The sequence below is a fragment of the Colius striatus genome, chromosome 3 (assembly GCF_028858725.1).
Source record: "Colius striatus isolate bColStr4 chromosome 3, bColStr4.1.hap1, whole genome shotgun sequence".
Classification (NCBI taxonomy): Eukaryota; Metazoa; Chordata; class Aves; order Coliiformes; family Coliidae; genus Colius; species Colius striatus.
The window spans coordinates 90,586,087-90,603,462 of NC_084761.1; the positions used below are offsets into that span (position 1 = coordinate 90,586,087).

Here is a 17,376-nt window from a genome sequence, read left to right on the forward strand (position 1 = left end):
AACTATTTTGCTATAGTGTTAGTATTAAGCAGTAGGTTTTTATGATAACAGTATTCTGGGTCCACGGAAACTGACGTGACTTGAGCAGGTTTAGGAAGTTGTCACATTCAGTTTTTATTTCTCATTCTGCTAGTCTGTTTTGATGGTTCATTAATAAAACTTTTTCTACCCAACTTGAGTCAGGAATTGGTGAGTGATCTCCCTGTCCTTATCTTGACTCTGGAGCCCTTTGTTATGTTCTTTCCTCTGCTGTCCAGTTGAGGATGGCAAGTGATAGGATGACTTGGTGTGCACCTGGCACTCAGGCAGGACTGAGCCACCACAATGATACATGGGGTGGAATGGTGACTTGGTGTTGGCCTGCACAGAGGGAAGAACTTTTCTTTTTAAGTTGAGATGTATTCTATGAATGGCACGTTGATAGAAGTGGAATGGCAGACCAGACTCTAGCCTCATTTGTGAAAACTTGTATGAGTAGGTAGGACTCTTTTACATACACATCTGTTCTTTGGGAGTGCCAACAGCTTGGTGGTAAGAAACTTAGATAAGCATTAGGAAGGATAGTGATCCTGGTTTTTTGTTCTATCAATGATACTATTTCTTTGGAAATGATCTTGTTTGTAATGGCTCTTATGGTAATTTAGCAAGTCTCACTTAACTGATAATGAGTTTTTGCTTCATGGAATGAAGTAATTTGCATAGTGTTGGTGCAATTGTCTTTGTAAAAGACAATTACATTAATAGCTCTGGTGTGTGTGTATATATATATATAATTTTCATAATTCAAATTGCCACATTTAATCTTGGATTTTTCTTGTTAGGAAGCCTGTGTTTGTCAACTTTAGAAGTTAGCTTTGATTTGATGCTCTGAAGTTAGAGGTGGGGAAGAAGGCTAAGTTTTCTCCAGAACTTAAAGATGCTTTTTTAAAGAGATGAGGTTTGTGTTAGGCTTACAAATTAATCTTCTAAATTTTAACTTCCCTTGTATTTGTCCTGTGCTGAACGCTAGTACTGGATTCAGCATGTCTTGGCCTAGATGCTTTTTATTCTCCTTGTCACAGTAGTTGAGCATTCAGTGATGTCCTAAACAGTGACTTTACTACTATATTTCACCCGTGGATTTTCTGTCATGTAAATGCAGAAACTGCCTGTCTGTAACTGGTCTTTCTGAAATGATTTGCATTCCTATACCTCCAGGAAATTAATATTTGCAATAATTTTTGTTACAGTTTATTTAGCTATATAAGGAATAAAAACATAAATACTCATTCCTAAAATGAGTTGTCGTGTTTTAATCAGTTGGTGCTTTTACTGTCTTACCATAACTAACTTCTCTATTTAGTTAATGCTTTTAGCTTTGCCTTATGTTGAGACCTGACTAGTCCTCAGACTGTCAAAGGCAGTAACATGAATAATGGAGCAGTAATTACTTAGAGTAGAAGTATAATGCCAGCTTGATTTACACTGTTACATTTCTAGTCCATTTCAAAAACATAATTATATTTTGCTGAAAATAAATAATCTTTGATATCTCTCCAAAATACATGCTGTATCCCCAACCCTAATCCATTTCAGGCTGTATTGTTGTGCCTGTCATCTCCAGATCATAAATTCTGGATTTCCTTTTTCTCTCAAATACATAAAAAACCAAATGAATAAAAATTGTTTCCCAACACACACTATAATTATCCTTGTTGGTCGTGATTTTGAATGACGTTTGTATTTACAGTGCAATTTTGGGATGTGATAACATCATTGTCTGAAGTTAATATCTCTTCCTGAACAGAGCCATTAAGTCTTTAAATTCTATTTTAACCCCACTTGTAAGGCTTTTCTATGTAGATAATTGATAATTACAAATAATATAAAAATTCTATCAAGGAAAACAAACAGCAGTCACAAAAAAGTCTGAGTTGCATTATCTTGACATGTATTTGCAGTGTTAAAAAAATCTCTAGCAGCCTTCACAACATTTTCTTTGAACGAGAATGCTGTATTTCACCTATATTTGGATAAGGAAAAGCAATGTAGTTTCTTAAGCGTAAAATATTCCCTACATGGTGAAGATGTTGCCTGACTAGATAAGCTTATTGATTGGAGGGATAACATAAAGCATTTTACTGTTGGACTTAAAAATTATTTGATTTGAGTATGTTTCTAAATTGCCACAGAAGTTGAAAATATGAGTTTCCTAGAAGTATTTCTCTGCAGTTGCTTGGGTCATTAAACATAAACCTCAAGCTTTTAATGTAAGTCATATTTTGAGAGTTTGGTCCATCATTGCTGGTAGTTTCTGAAGTTCTGCGGGTGTTGTCCTCCAAGCTTGCCGGGGTCCTACGTGCTGAGGGTTGAAATCGGATGTGCATCACATGGGATGCAACAATAACAGCTGCTGGAGGGAACAAAACTGAAAAGACTGCAAGTGCTGGGTAAGGCAGATTGTCTCTAAGGTAGCAAGGAAGGGAAAAAAAAAAAGGTTTTTAGTTCAGGAAGTTTGAACAGATGCGACTCACCTTCAGAAAGGTATTGAACAACTATGCTTGTGTCATATCTAAAGGGGTCTTTCCGCACGTCTCATCTTTGAAACTCATGAATGAAACAGCAAGGTATTGACTGGGCTAGAGGGAGACTTGTCTGATTGAAGCCCAGACTGCAGTGGGAAAGTTCTTCAAGTTCTGGCCTCCACTTTGCATTTGTTACACGACTCAGAATGGCTTCAGCAGGATAAGACTGAGGGATGGGGGATGACAACTGTTGTTGCCTGTTTTGGAGTAAATTCCCATGTTTTTGGCAAGTAATGTTACCCTGTTAATAGGTCAGATAGATGTGTAAGGCTGGAGGCAATTATTACCATCCATTTTCAAAGGACTCTTGAAATTATTGGAAATACTTTTGAAATGGAAGTTCGTAATCGAGGAACTTTTTTGCCACTTCTATGTGATTAGAAAATACACACCATTTCTTATTTGATAGCAACAGATAGCTTCGATCCAAAACTGCATGACCTTTTGTCAAAAGCTGTAGACACAGTAAATCCAGTTGAGCTTGTTGACCTGTCAGGCCCTTGAAATACAAGCTCTAGCTACTTGAGCAGCTCTTCTTCCTTAAAGCTTTGGAAATACTGGAATTATTTGCCCCATTACTTATGAGAGTTTGAGAGTCTGATTTTAGTATGGTCCCTAGTTTGTGTTCTTTTATGGAGTCTGACTGGTACGTAGAGCCTTTGTAGAGAGCAGTGGTTGTAGAGAAGGAAGTTCATCTGTGGTGGAAGAGAAAGATTACTGCTGTCTGCAGATAAAGACCTGCAATAGGTGTCTGCATTGACACCCAAGTGAGTTATATGTGTATGAGTTTATATTTTCTGTTACTTAGGCTTCATTTTTCAAAGGTCGGATTTCTTTCTCTTTTTTTGGTGTCTCCAAAGAAACGTTGTTTGATATAATTATCAAATATAACATAGAAAAACTAGTTTGAATCATTCTTGCCAAAGCATTGTAGGTATCAAAATGAGTATGGCTGGTAATTAATTTCCATGTTTTTAACAGCAATTCTGCAATTAATGCCGTGTCCTCTTTTTGTGATTTAGCATGCTAGATAAGACAGTTGGCAACCAGATGTTTGTGGAATGCATTTGAGGAGAACCTGAACATGAGTAATTCATAATGGGGAATAATATTGCAGATGAATAGAGAGTAATAGGAAATAGGAGCTTCTGGAAGCTGTCTTTGTAGATGCGGGAAAATAAATATCTTCATTAAATGAAGTATTACATAAATTATATTGGTTTTTTTAACGTTTACCTAAACAGACAGCAAACAGGACAGAGAAACTTGATCTTGCCAGAAGAAACAATATATGATTCTTAAATCCTTGTATAAATTGCTAATATGTAGAGGAATTTGATTGAGTTTTTTATTGTTTTTGTTTTGTTGCTTTGGTTTTTGTGTTTTCACATCAGAAGAATGTAGACTATATAATGGAAAACATTCATGTTTGTGTTGAAATTCTGCTTAGTTTTAGTGTGTTCTGTGTCGTGATATAAAAGGAACTGATGTGGCCTGTGGGAGTGGAGGGGGGATAGCTGAAGATTCATACAGCTTATCCAATGTGCATGCTGAATAGTAGAAATGGTCAAACTAAAACTGTATGCTGAGCTAGCACAGAAAACAGGAATAGCTGTACAAAGCCATTTGTTTCCCAGGAGATATTTTCTGCGTGACCAGGAGACCAAGGACAGACCTTGAGGATATTGTCTGAAAAGACCTAGGAATGCCTAATTGAGCAAGAAGATTCAATTTGGCAGGAGGTGGGAGCAGGGACGCAGGAGAGCTTTCTCCAGTGCACTGTCATCCAGTTAGTTTACTGTCTTACAGCAACTACATGCTTTGTGTACTGGAATATATGTTCCTGTTGCTGGACTGATTCAAAAGTTTTTTTGCATTAATTAAAGTCATCTGTGGTCCTGCTGTTGGTCTGTCAGGTCCCTTTCTCCACTCTCTCTTGACCACTTTCTATCTAAAGCCACTATTTGTCCAGGTCAAACATCAACTGAAACTTACTATTATCTGAAAACAGAGCGGGAAGCCCAGTGTAACTGATGACAACACTCAGAAAGCTACTTGTTTATATGATTTATCTGAAATAGTAGAAGTAAGATCAAAAGCTTTACTTACACAGACATTCATCTGAAGTTCTTGTCAGAAGGCAGAAGCTGGGAGAAGTTTACATGCTAGAGGCATTAAGAGCAGATCCTTTCATCACTGGGCTTGAACAGATGCATTTTGGAGAAAGTTCTGATGAGATCTTTGTTGTAGTGATTGATGGTGCTAGTGATATGATGCCCAAGTAGGTAAATTCTAAACATTAGACAGTGTTCTACGTGAGCTTATTGAAAGCCTTCTACAAGTCAAATGAGGTTATGCATGAGCAACTTTATACAGATGACTGTGCTTTTGTTAAAAAATGATATGAACACCTCATACTCATAAGCAAGTTTGCTGAGGCAAAGAAAAAAAAAGATGAGCTTTCAATATGAAGAAATACAAGGTATGTGCTCTACTTGTTACTACCTGAGAGACTGTGGAGTAACTCCTTTATAGTCAGCAGGCTTCAACTCGTTACTGGATCAGGTTTCCATCTTGTTAGAGTTTTGTCTGTGCCCTAAATAACGAAGACATTGATTTCATGATCCAGAAGTAAAATGCTCTATATGGCAGATGGTTCCAAACAGGTTGGTACTGAGCAGCAAGGCAAAATTGGCCTTCTACCAGATCTGCAAAGCATGAGCAAAATACTGGAGCTACAGACCTGGGAGGAGGGGTTGGAATCAAACTAGTGTGTGTGCACACTCAACCAAGATGGAGCTGCAAAGAGACTGCCAAGCAATCCTTAAACAGTACAGAGAGGGGATTTTTAAGGTTTTTGATTGGTTCTTTTTTTGTTAGTCTCTTTTTTTTAGAGTAGAAGTCTGATTCAGAAAGGAAAAAAGGGTATAGTCAACTAATAATTAGAAAAAATGAAACATTGAAGTCATGTCCAAGAAGAGGTCATTGTTTGCCTCTGATTAGGAATTGTTATAAATATTTATAGACATCCTGCAGAAAGTTGTCAAATTTTGCAGCACTATGGAAGGTTTACACAACTGGGAGGAAAAATAGTTGAGTGCCACTTGTAAGTGCCTCACCATTTCTTTGTGTGAGGGGGAGGCTATGGCTCTGGAGTGAAATGTAGTCGATTAACTAGCTCAAGGAGCTAAATCGGGTGTTTTTATGGATTCTACAGTTTTTTTAGTGATTTGTTTCATAATTTGTTTGAATAGATGCTTAGTGAATTGTTTGAGTTTAAATACAGAATTCTGGACAAATCTGAAGCAAACTTCATAAAAGCATTTAAAGAGTAATTTGTCGATTTCAATATATAATATAAGCTAAATGTGCTCTTTCTAGGTAATTATTCTTCAAACCTAGCGTTCTTGCAGCAGCTGCAAATGAGTTACGAGTATCTTAAGGTCAAACTCTGAGATATTAGCTGCAAGAGAAGGTTTTTGTGAAGTATTCCCCAGATTCAGTAGGATAGATGAACCTTGGCTGGCTGCTGGGTGCCTTAACCAGCCATGTTTTCACTTCCATTCTCTACAGACTAAGGGGAGAAAATAGGATCAAAAGCTCATGAGTCAAGATAAAGACAGATAAATCACTATTCTGTATATAAACACAGAGCAGCTGGTGTAACCAGGCTGCAGCTTTTCTCACCGTGTTTGTTTTTTCTTATGACCAATTAGCAATCATCATATTCATCTTAGAGTCCTTTTTCTATTTATGCATTTGCAGCACCAGTTTAAGACTTCATTACATTCTCCAAAATACGAACATTGAAGAAATTTTTACCGATTTTTCCTTAATGAGTAGCACTTCAAGTAGTCAGTAGATCAAAAAGGGAGAAAAACTCCTAAATAAACCAAAACCTAACAAAAAAAGCCTCCTGGATGGCTGCAGATTTGGAGTAGCAGAGTTCCTTTTTCATTTAACCTAAGGAAATACTTTTGCTACTATAATTTATTACACTTGAACTACTGAAAATTTTGGCTCACCTGCCATTTTAAGAATGATTGTTTCTTTTTATTAGCATTTGGAAATTATTGAAAAATTCCAAGAACCTGTCTAAAGGAAAGATATGAGGATACTTATTACATATGAGATGAAAAATTAACTGATGTAACAATTTGTTGGGATCCTTTTCTGAAAAAATACCTTATGTCTTTGTAACTTGTCATCTGCCAGTTAAGCCTACTGGTGCCAGTGTGACTGATGTGGTCAGGCTTCAATTGAGTAAGTTTCTGTTGCCGTAAGTCTATTATTTTTCACACTGACAATGAATAAACTCAGTACTTGGCTCCTAAATATTATTACTTTGGAACACTTTGTCCTTATGATGACGTTATATAAGTCTTAGTGAAGTTTAATTAGCTGAAAACTAGTTACATGCAACATCAGTTGTAAGCTTTAGAAATACTACATTGCCTCCTCATTAACTCTATTTAAATTGCTTAGGACCTAAACTTAGAATCAACTTAGAATCATAGAACTTGTACAATCAGTTGTTTTCTAAAATGTTAGGTGATGTTTTCTGTAGACTGCAGACTAGGATCGAGTTCTTTACCTATAACCTTACCAAATTCCTGTCTCAAAGGGAATACTATTTCACTTTTGAAGTCTCTTTTCTGATTTCTGTGCTACACAGTATTTGGTTGTATTTAACACTATCTAATAATGGCATTTATTTCATGGAATGGGAACCTTGTCACATGCCCTCATAGAGGGAGTAGACTTCAGTGTACTATTTTGGTTTCCCTGAAAGTATAGTAGAGAATAGATTTAGGCTGAGAACAGCTGGGCCCTCAGATGCTTATATCACTCTATCCCTTACCAAAGTGGGAGTAAAGGCAGCTACTTAGATGAAAAGACAGTTCTGCTGCTGTGAATGCTATGGTCATTCTCTAAATAAAACTTTGCACTTCAGCTATTAAAGTTGAAGCAGAATAGGTATTATTGAACAGGCAGTTGATATCTGTCAGCTTTTCTGGCTAAAGGAACAGTAGTAGAGAAGTGTTATTGGCACCTGCAGCAGCTAATTGTCGCATATGGACCCTCATCCAATATTGTCGTGTGATTGTGAGTGCAGTGCTGCCATATGTAATACAATACATGTATTTGTGTAAAATATGCCTTTTACCAAGTACTGCTTGAAAAGTTACCCTCATAGATGGAGGTTTATTTTGTTCCCTTGTCAAAAAGAAATCTGGATTTAGCATCAGCCAAATTCATATAATTATTGCTTTTCCATATAGTTTCCTTCCATAGGGATCACATCAGGGATTCTGAGTGTGTGGGAAGAGGCATAAATGCTTAGTACTGGAGAAGTGCCGGTGGACAAGGGAGATCTGGAGCCGTTCATCTCAGGTCCATGGATTTTACTTCAAGCAGAGTTAGAGTGTTTAGCTGTTGTTCTCAAGTCTTTCTATCAGCATTTAAAAAATCATGAGTATTATTTTCTAAAGGATAACTGACAGGCATCAGCAGGTAATCTCACTAGCTGGGATCTTGCTCATTGGCATCACTCCTTTGCTTCACTCTGTTGTTTGGCTTATTTGGGACAATTCTGTCTCTTTGGCAGCAGAGAGTCGTGCTCCGTTCCTGTTGCAAAGTCAGTAGAAGAAAAAGCCTGAACAGTATCTTTGCTTGCCTACAAAGGCTCAAAAGGAACCTGGGGTAAACATTGCCTTTAGTGTTCAAATTATGAGCTTGTCAGTTATGTTTATAAGATGATGCATGTTTTGTGTTACTTGAGAAAGCATTATTAATACTTGAAAACTGTTGCTAAAAATCATGTGAGAGACGCTTGCAGTTAGTTTCAAAAGGGGGAAATCCTCTTCAAGAACTTTGATTTCTGGAAACGTGTTATCTTTTTGAGGCAATTACTAAATTCTAGAATTATTGTATGGTTTGAGGTTTGATCTCTGGGTACTCTGACTTTTCATTGTAATATCAGTTTTTCGTCTAGCTTTTTACTTCTGTCTCATGTTGAGAAGTCAGCTAGAAGTTCTTCCTTTCCCAGTTAGTTTACACTCTTTTTCAGTGACTGCATCTGGTTTTGATAGACCAACTTGTTGGCAAGATGTGAGAATAGCATCTTTTCATGTGATATCATGCAATAAGTAATCTTACAGACCTATTACCTAATAACCTATAGCTAACAGGTCTCTTAAAATGAAGCTGTTTTGTTCTAAATGTTTGCTTATAGTCTATATAAATTCTTTTGAAAAATGAATCAGAATTTATTATGAAACAAAGTGAACTAACCTAATCCTAGTCAGTGTTCATTGTTAGGGCTTCATGGGCAAAACCTGAGTGTAACCTGTTCAATAGACTTGTCATGTAAGTGGTTTCATACTGACTCTATGGCAAGCAGTCGTCTCCTGATTTTGAAATCTGAGCTAGTGAGAGTGGAACCTAATAAAAAGTAAAATAAGTAAAATAAATATTCAGTGAGTGATCACAGAATCCTTTCAGCTGGAAGAGACCTTTGAGACCTTTAAGAGTCCAGCCTTTGTTCCAGCCCTATCAACCACGAGACCATTTCCCTAAGTGCAACACCCACCTGTCTCTTGAACACCTCCAGGGATGGTGACTCCAGCACCTCCCTGGGCAGCCCATTCCAATACCTGACAGCCCTTGCAGGGAAGAAATTCCTCCTCATATCCAGCCTGAACCTCCCCTGGTGTAACCTGAGGCCGTTTTCTCTTGTTCTATTGTTTGTTACTAGAGAGAACAGACTTCCTTTCAGGTAGCTGTAGAGAGTGATAAGGTCTCCCCAGAGACTTCTTTTCTCCAGGCTAAACAGCCCCAGACCCCTCAGCCCTTCCTCATAGGAGAAGTGCTCCAAATCCTTTCCTAGCATGGTAGCCCAGCTCTGGATGCTCTCCAGCACCTCAGTGTCCTTGTACACAAGTTGGGTACTGGCTTCTTTGGTGTATGTTGTGGTTTTATACGATGTGGCTAAATGTTGGGGTTTTTTTTTAAATAAGTAACTGCTAGTATGTTGATTTCTGTCTTTGTACTGACTGGAGTGATAGCTGATGTGTATCATATGAACCAGGATAGTAAGCTCTTACCCATGTATGGAAGGGTAATTTCAAATCTGTGGTGAATGTACATACTCTAGTGGTGCAATTTAATTGTGTGCTGGCAAAATAGCCATAGAAACCAACCTGGACTGTTTGGTGAGTTGAATTCTTTTCATGATTAGATTTGGTATATGAAGGAGTGTTGGACAAAGGAATTGCATGGCATACTTAAAGAATGGGACTCCTACCCAGATAGCTCACATTTGAGAGAATGTTCGGATGATAAGAGTTTGGAAACTATACCACCACACACAAAACTTCTGCACCTTCTCACACCCATCCCCAAAAAATCACCAACCAAACAAAAGTTCCTGCCCAAATCCTGAAGCCGTATGTGCAGCCTACAGTGGTGATAGGGTTAAAGGGGCTACTGCAATTTGTGGACACAGAAATAGATGGCTAGTAGTAATATAAATATTTCGTGCTTTAGTGGAGTAAAGGCAAAATTTATCTAGAAGTTCAAGTGCAGCAAATCAAAGGAAGAGATGAGATGCATTAATTTGATGGTACATGTGATTAACTCCTGTAACTAACTACCAGGATAAGTGGTAGGTTTTCTGTTATGTGCTTTGAAATGAAGTGTTTCTATTAATTTGAGCAGCTCAGGATGGGAATTATTAATTCATATTCTACCAAAGAACAGTAAGTATTTTAGATGGAACTATTTGAACCATACACAGAAAGCCAAAATTGGCTTGGAGCATAGCACTTTCATTTTCTGCTACTGATTGGAACAAATGGAATTGGGAAAGTTGTGCTTTCAACAACCCCCTGCTGTTAAGAGCTTTAGAGTTTCCTGCAGCTTTGGCTTGCCAGGGACCACATATGATTGACACAATTAATCAAAGATCAGGCTACTAATCCACACCAAATATAACCCAGTAGAGAGAACTCAATTAAAACTTTTGTACCTCCAATTTATAAGATCAGCCACATGGGAGCTAAGTATCTCAGCCTTACTTGTTTTGCTTGAGACCAGTCTTATAAATTGGCTGATTTTCCTCCTGCCGTGCCATTTAGAAGCTTATAAATCAGCAATCATGCTTGCCACAATTCCACACGTGCACTCCTGCATCTTTGGTTAACCTTCTTGTCTAAAAAGTTTTAATGAATATAGGTAAATGCTGAAGGAAAATGTAAAAATTTGAGATGATAAAAACAATTGGGATGGGGGAATGCTAAAAGAAATGCTTTACTAAGCCTGATGTCATAAATACAGAAACTTGTTTGGAACTAAACAGATTTAAATTTAGTTGTTCAGTTACAGGCTCTCCCTGTTATTCATTTGGAATTTTGTTTGTTTCCCTCACCATATATCACAAGCTTTATCCTTCTCCTTGGGCACCTTTGTGTTAAGGCTATAGTGGAGACATTATTTAAGACTGTAAGTTTTTGACAGCTTACACTTGAGGTACTGAAGCTGCTTAAAAAAAAGACAGCATTGGAAGGATTAAATGGAAGAAGCTTATGATTGCAAAGGCTCTCTACTTTGTAGAAATTGGCTGTTTAAAGGAGGAAAAAAAAAAAGCCTGAAGCTTTCATTACATTTCAACTGCCCGGAAAGCTATTTTGTTTCTACCTTGCCTCAGAATTTGAATGGTGTGAAGGAGTCATGTAGGAAGTTAGAGCAGTGTGATGGCTCACAGTTGTGTTGAAGGTAGGCTTAAATTCACTCTTTTCATACACAAAAGTACACATTGTAGGAGCAGGGCCTATGTTTCCAGGGAAGATGGTTGTTGTCTCGGTAAACTGTGGACTGAGAACCAATTCATCAGGTAACACTGAATACATATTTAGCATCACTTGTGAGAAAACCTCTTTCTTTAGGTCTTACAGCAATAAAATACTCTGATCCTGTCAAATGTGGAGGTCGCATACTCTTCTCTTCAGAAGTTATTAGTTATCTGTTGTTCTCCTTCAGAGAAGAAACAACCATGCAGGTTTTAATTCTGTTGTAGTGTAAAAGCCTGAAAGGATTCTTCTGCAGGATATATGTCTTGTGGAGACTAAAATATGGAGTTTAACAATATTTTGCAGTATAACTGCATTTCTTCAAGTATTCATGATAGCATTTTTTGTCCTCTCACCACTTCCAAACTGTGGTGGTGTTGGCAGAGATTTGCTGCTAATCTTTCTGTGTGAGCACAGACAGTTTGTGTCTCCTGGACCGATGCTGCAGGACTGGGTGTATGTGAAGCACAAGATTCAGCCCTCCAATATACTTTCATCGTCTCAGTGCTTGAAACCTGTGGCTTGCTAGTAGCAGCATTTCTGATCTCATTGCACATCCACATGCCCATCCCTGAAGAACTTTGGCCTTTTATCCTTTTCCAATAATAAAAATGTTTTGTATTTCAGCTAGAATGTGTCATGGTTCACAATGTAAACTTCCTCATTACACCCTTACTGTTTTCATCCTTCACTGTTTGTTACATTTGGTGTTTGATTTTTTAGAGCAATGTTATCATCTGTTTTGCTTTTGACTAATTTCTTCACTGTGTTAGACTTCTTCGTGTTGGTACATGTTTTGCTCCGATGTAGTGGTATTGTATATCTTAACTGTCATTTAAGATGAGGTGGTTATTGGTAAGTTCTATGCTTTTTGCTATATTTTTACTTAATAATTCTATGTTTTCTTTCTTCCCAATGGTCGTCTTTACCTAGAAGTTCTTGCCAATATTACTTGAATTCATAATTTTTGAGTCTCTTTGAATTGTTTCCATGCAACTTAATTCTTCTGTTTACTAATTTTGTACATAACCTGGTCCTTCTAAAAATGTTGGAGTTGTTACATTCTTCAGTGCATTAAGAATCAAACACTTTTAAACTGTTTTTCTGTAGTATAAGACATGTTTTTCTTTCATCTAATGACAAGTAATTGTAATTCACAATTTACAGTTAGTGTATAACTTAACGTTTCTTACACTGTGATTTGAAAACAATTTATACATGTGTTGTGCAAAAACCTGTGCATGTTTTACTGACTGCTGCTTTCGAATAGGAGGTTGTGCTTGTCTGAGCCCATGAATCTTTCACCAAGTTGCTGGCACCTCCAAAAAAACTACTCTTTCCCTTCTCCCACTTCTTCTGCTGTTCTAACAGTCAAAATTCTTATCTCCTTGCTCCACACACATAGGTTTCTGGTGTTTTTCCAATATTTTGATGGAAGTCTTCATAGGGATCAGAATTTCTTGTTGTTAATATTTGAAATAAACTACTTGTGAAATAATCTTCTATTATTAATATTTCCTCAATAGGTTTGATGCATTCCTTCTGTCCTTCTGTTCTTTCTATTATAATTACTGTTTCATTTCAATGTGGCTCAAATGCCATTGTACTTATTCTGTTCTTTGCCACTTGGAAAACTCGGGGCATAATTTTCTCTCTAATGCCTCAGTCATCTTACATTACCAGGGCTAAATAGACATAAAAACTTTGTAAACCAAGTATCTGGTTGATTCAGTAACTTTTTTTTCTGTGGCTTGCTTCTTGTGATCCTCAAGATGAGGAGTCTGACTTGGTAGCAACATGCATAAGGTCACAGTGGTTACCACAGTGCTTAATAGATTTTGAAGGTTTTGTTTGTTTTAATTTGGAAAGCAACTTTGTCTTTTTTTGCCTAGAGCTTAATCATATTTTTATTCAATAAACACAACTTGTGATTTAGTTTTTTGCTCCACCAGATAGTTACACCACAAGTGGGGAGAATGATGGGATGGATTTGGAGCTAACTGTAGCTGAGTAATGCCTAAGTTTATGTGGGAGATTTTTTTCTTTAATTTACAAAATATTTGTAAATGTGCCTAAATATTTCAAGACTGTTTGTTCGATGGTACCATGCCACTTATCTGGCTGTGTGTTAAAATAGTAATAATGCAATGAATGGAATTAGCTGAAGTGAGTTTTCATTTGCAGAAATAATGTAATAATGTAAATGTCTCTGTCTTCAATACAGAGAACAGATCCACAGCTCCTTGCTCAGTTCTACTACGCTGATGAGGAACTAAACCAAGTAGCAGCTGAACTGGACAGTCTGGATGGAAGAAAAGACCCGCAGAGATGTACACTGCTAGTCAACCAGTTTCGTTCTTGTCAGGTAAAACAAATGATGCCTTCTTGATTTTATTCAGTTTTGTGTACATGAAATATTACATTATTATTATTTACTGCATTAATCAGTTTCCATTGTCAAAACTGTTTAAAATGAGCTCTTGGTAGATACATGCATTCCCTGAGTTAAAGGGTATCTCTCTGAAAACACTATCCTTAAATTACATCTACCAGATCTCATTTAAGAGAACTGGTGCTTTCCCTCAAATAAGAACACGTATTAAATATGTAATTTCCTTTATAGAAAGTAAACATACCAGAGAGCTTACTAGAGCATGAGAAACGTTTAAACCTTTCAGGCAGTGTGAAATAGAACCATAGAATGGTAGGGGTTGGAAGGGACCTTTAGAGATCATCTGGTCCAACCCCCTGCAGAAGCAGGGTCACCTAGATCAGGTCGCACAGGAACATGTCCAGGCGCGTCTTGAAGACCTCCAAGGAAGGAGACTCCACAACCCCTCTGGGCAGCCTGTGCCAGGGCTCCCTCACCTCAACAGTGAAAGAGTTTTTTCTTATGTTTAAGCGGAACTTTTTGTGTTCCAGCTTCATCCCATTACCCCTTGTCCTGTTGTTAGCTACTATAGAGAAAAAGGATGCCCCAACCTCCTGACACCTACCACTTAGATATTTGTAAGTGTTAATAAGATCCCCTGTCAGTCTCCTCTTTTCTAGAGTAAACAGCCCCAGTTCCTGCAGCCTTTCCTTGTATGATAAATACTCCAGTCCCCTGATCATCTTGGTGGCCCTGTGCTGGATTGTCTCCAGCACTTCCCTGTCCCTCTTGAGCTGAGGAGCCCAGGGCTGGACACAGGACTCCAGATGAGGCCTCACCAGGGCACAGTAGAGGGGGAGAAGAACCTCCCTTGACCTGCTGCTTACACTCTCTCGATGCATCCCAGGATGCCATTGGCCTTCATGGCCACGAGGGCACATTGCTGGCTCATGGTTAGTTTATTATCAACCAGCACTCCCAGGTCTCTCTCTGCAGAGCTGCTCTCTAGCAGGTCAGCCCCTAGCCTGTACTTGTGATGAGATTGTTCCTTTTCAGATGCAGGACTCTGCACTTGTCCTTGTTGAAGCTCATGAGGTTCCCCTCTGCCACGTCTTCTATAGCTGCTCAGATTTCATATCTCATGAATCTGATAGCTTCTCATCAGAAGATGTGAAGATGACTTGTAGCTTTGCTCATTTTTTTATTTATGTTTTTTGAAAGAATATTATTGACGTGTTGAAAATGAGGAATTACTGAGGAACCAAACAAAAGGAGAGAAATTACCTTTAATTTCAAAAGTATGAATCTGTCTCTGTTTCTGTTGTGTAATATAGTTCACCTAAAAAAAAGATTCTGGAGAGTATCTGCTGAAACTGGCTGTACTTACGGTGGGACTTGAAGGGAGAAGAACCTGACACTGCAAAAACAAATTTAGTGGTTTCATGGATTGACTTAAAAACAATTCAGAAATTGAAAAACAATTGAGTAAATACAACTTTCCCTGTATCACTGTGCCATTCTACATATAAGAACAAAAAAAAAATCCAAACTTTTAGAGGTAGAAACTACTGTTGTGATATACTTTGTACTTGCACAAATGCTTTGATAGTTCTGCTGCTAAGTGCTCTCATTCTGACTGGGATAGAGTTCATTTTCTTCCCAGTAGCTGATACTGTGTTGTGTGTTAGATATAGTTTGAGAATAATGTTGATAATACACCAGTGTTTTGGTTGCTGTTAAGTAGAACTTACCTTGAGTAAGACTTTTTCAGTTTCTCAGACTCTACTAGTAAGCAGGAGCACAAGAAGCTGGGAGTGAGCATAGCCAAGATGGCTGTAGCCCCAGGGCTTTTCAATACCACAGAGCATCATGCCCAGTATAGAAACTGAGGGGAGTTGGCAGGGAGAGGGCTGATTGCTGCCCAGGGATCGGTCAGCAGGTGGTGTGCAGTTGTGTTGGGCATCACTTCTCTTCCTGAGGTTTTTTTCTCTATCTTGGTTTATATTCCTTTTCATTACAATTACTATTAAAATAGTTTTTTACTATGGAAATTATATTGTAGTTGTTTTTAGTTATTGAACTGTTATGTCAAACCACAGGTTTTGCTTTTCACTGAATTCTCTTCCCAATCCCACTGGGACGGAGGGCATGAGCAAGTGTCATGACACGCAGTCCCATCAAAGAAGACACTTTAAACGAAAGCAGATTTGAGTCCAGATACCATGCTGAGGTGGTAGGAGGATTTCTATGTGAGGAGTAAACAATTGCTGTCAATTCTGGAGAATTCTAAGAGGACTTACTAGGGTAAAAAAGATTCATTTGTATGTCCACCAAGTTAAAAATGATTCTGTGCAGATGCACGGGTTTTCTGATCTATCTCTTGGAATATGGGCAGACCTGAGGAGCTGGTCTGTTCAAAAAGTGGCTTTGCGGAATTTTTCACCTGTAGGAATGCAAGAAATGCTAAATCCAATAGTTCTTTGGTTTGTTATGTAGTGACTCACCACCATGTGACTCTTAATACTTTATGATGTCTGGCAATTTCTTCTTTTCATTTATAAAACAGATTGCTGTTGCTAAAACAATCTGTTGCTAGAGCTCAAAGCAAAGATGGAAATGGTTTTATTTTTTTATGTAGCTATTTTAAATACTTTATCATCTTCAAAGTTCTGTAGAAGTCAGATCATCATCAAATGTCACATGAAAAATGGCTCTGCTAATTAGGACTTATTTTGTAGTACTTTGTGTAAAAGCTATAGTTTTTGTGAGAATTTGAGAATTTGTCTTGTAAATGCTAAACAAGAGAAGGAACAGTATTTTAGTAAGGATCAGAATGCAGTTACTTGCTAAGCAAGTACCACATGGTAAGAGGAAAAATCAGTTTTAGCCTAAGATATGGTAGAGTTTGAAGACAGAGAACCAATAGCTAGCCCTGGGATCAAAATGGTTGCAATGAAAGGTGGTGTACGTGACAGTAGGACTGCAGCCGCATTGTGCAATACCTCTGATATCTGAAACAAAAATCCTGTAATTGAGACCTTTTTCTGTAAATGTGTTCTTACTGACTCTTCAAGTGATTCTTCTGAAGAGGAATTTGTCACCACAGAATGTAGTTATCCAGACCTGCAGTCTTTGCATGGTTTCTTTTTTCCTGTTTTCATTTTTTCCATGTGTTTATTAAGGTTTTCAGATGATACCTAATTTTTGGCTCCTTGAAGTTGAGTCGTAATCTTTCTGTCTAATTTCAGTGTTTTCTAAGGACAAAGATTTCTAAAATCCCTTGAACCTTCTGCCCTATCAACAAGTTTTGAAATTAATTGGTGATTCCTAGGTTGCTTGATTTCATGTGATTTACTCTTAGCATCTGCTTGATTAACAGATGAGGTTTTGAATTTTTCTTATGTTGTATTGACAAGAGAAATGTCTTTTAGTTAGTGTGGTGTTGAAGTTTTTTGTTTGTTTTCCTGAAAGACCAAGTCTTACAAACTGTGATTCTTTTTAGAGAGGAGTTATATATGTTGGATCTTAACTATATCTGAAGGAGTAAGTTTTACTACAAAGAGCTCAAAGTTTACAAGTGTGTGAACAGATT

At 37.7% G+C, this 17,376-nt stretch overlaps 1 protein-coding gene across 4 annotated transcripts in view; it reads left to right on the plus strand.

Annotated features, from left to right (window-relative positions):
• The window catches only part of ZFYVE28 (zinc finger FYVE-type containing 28), a 155,161-nt gene that overhangs the window by 59,922 nt on the left and 77,863 nt on the right, over positions 1–17,376 (plus strand). For all 4 annotated transcript variants that reach the window (XM_061993942.1, XM_061993943.1, XM_061993944.1 and 1 more), the window contains exon 2: positions 13,638–13,778. In XM_061993942.1, the coding sequence (XP_061849926.1) occupies positions 13,638–13,778 (141 nt within the window). The remainder of the gene's footprint in view (positions 1–13,637; positions 13,779–17,376) is intronic.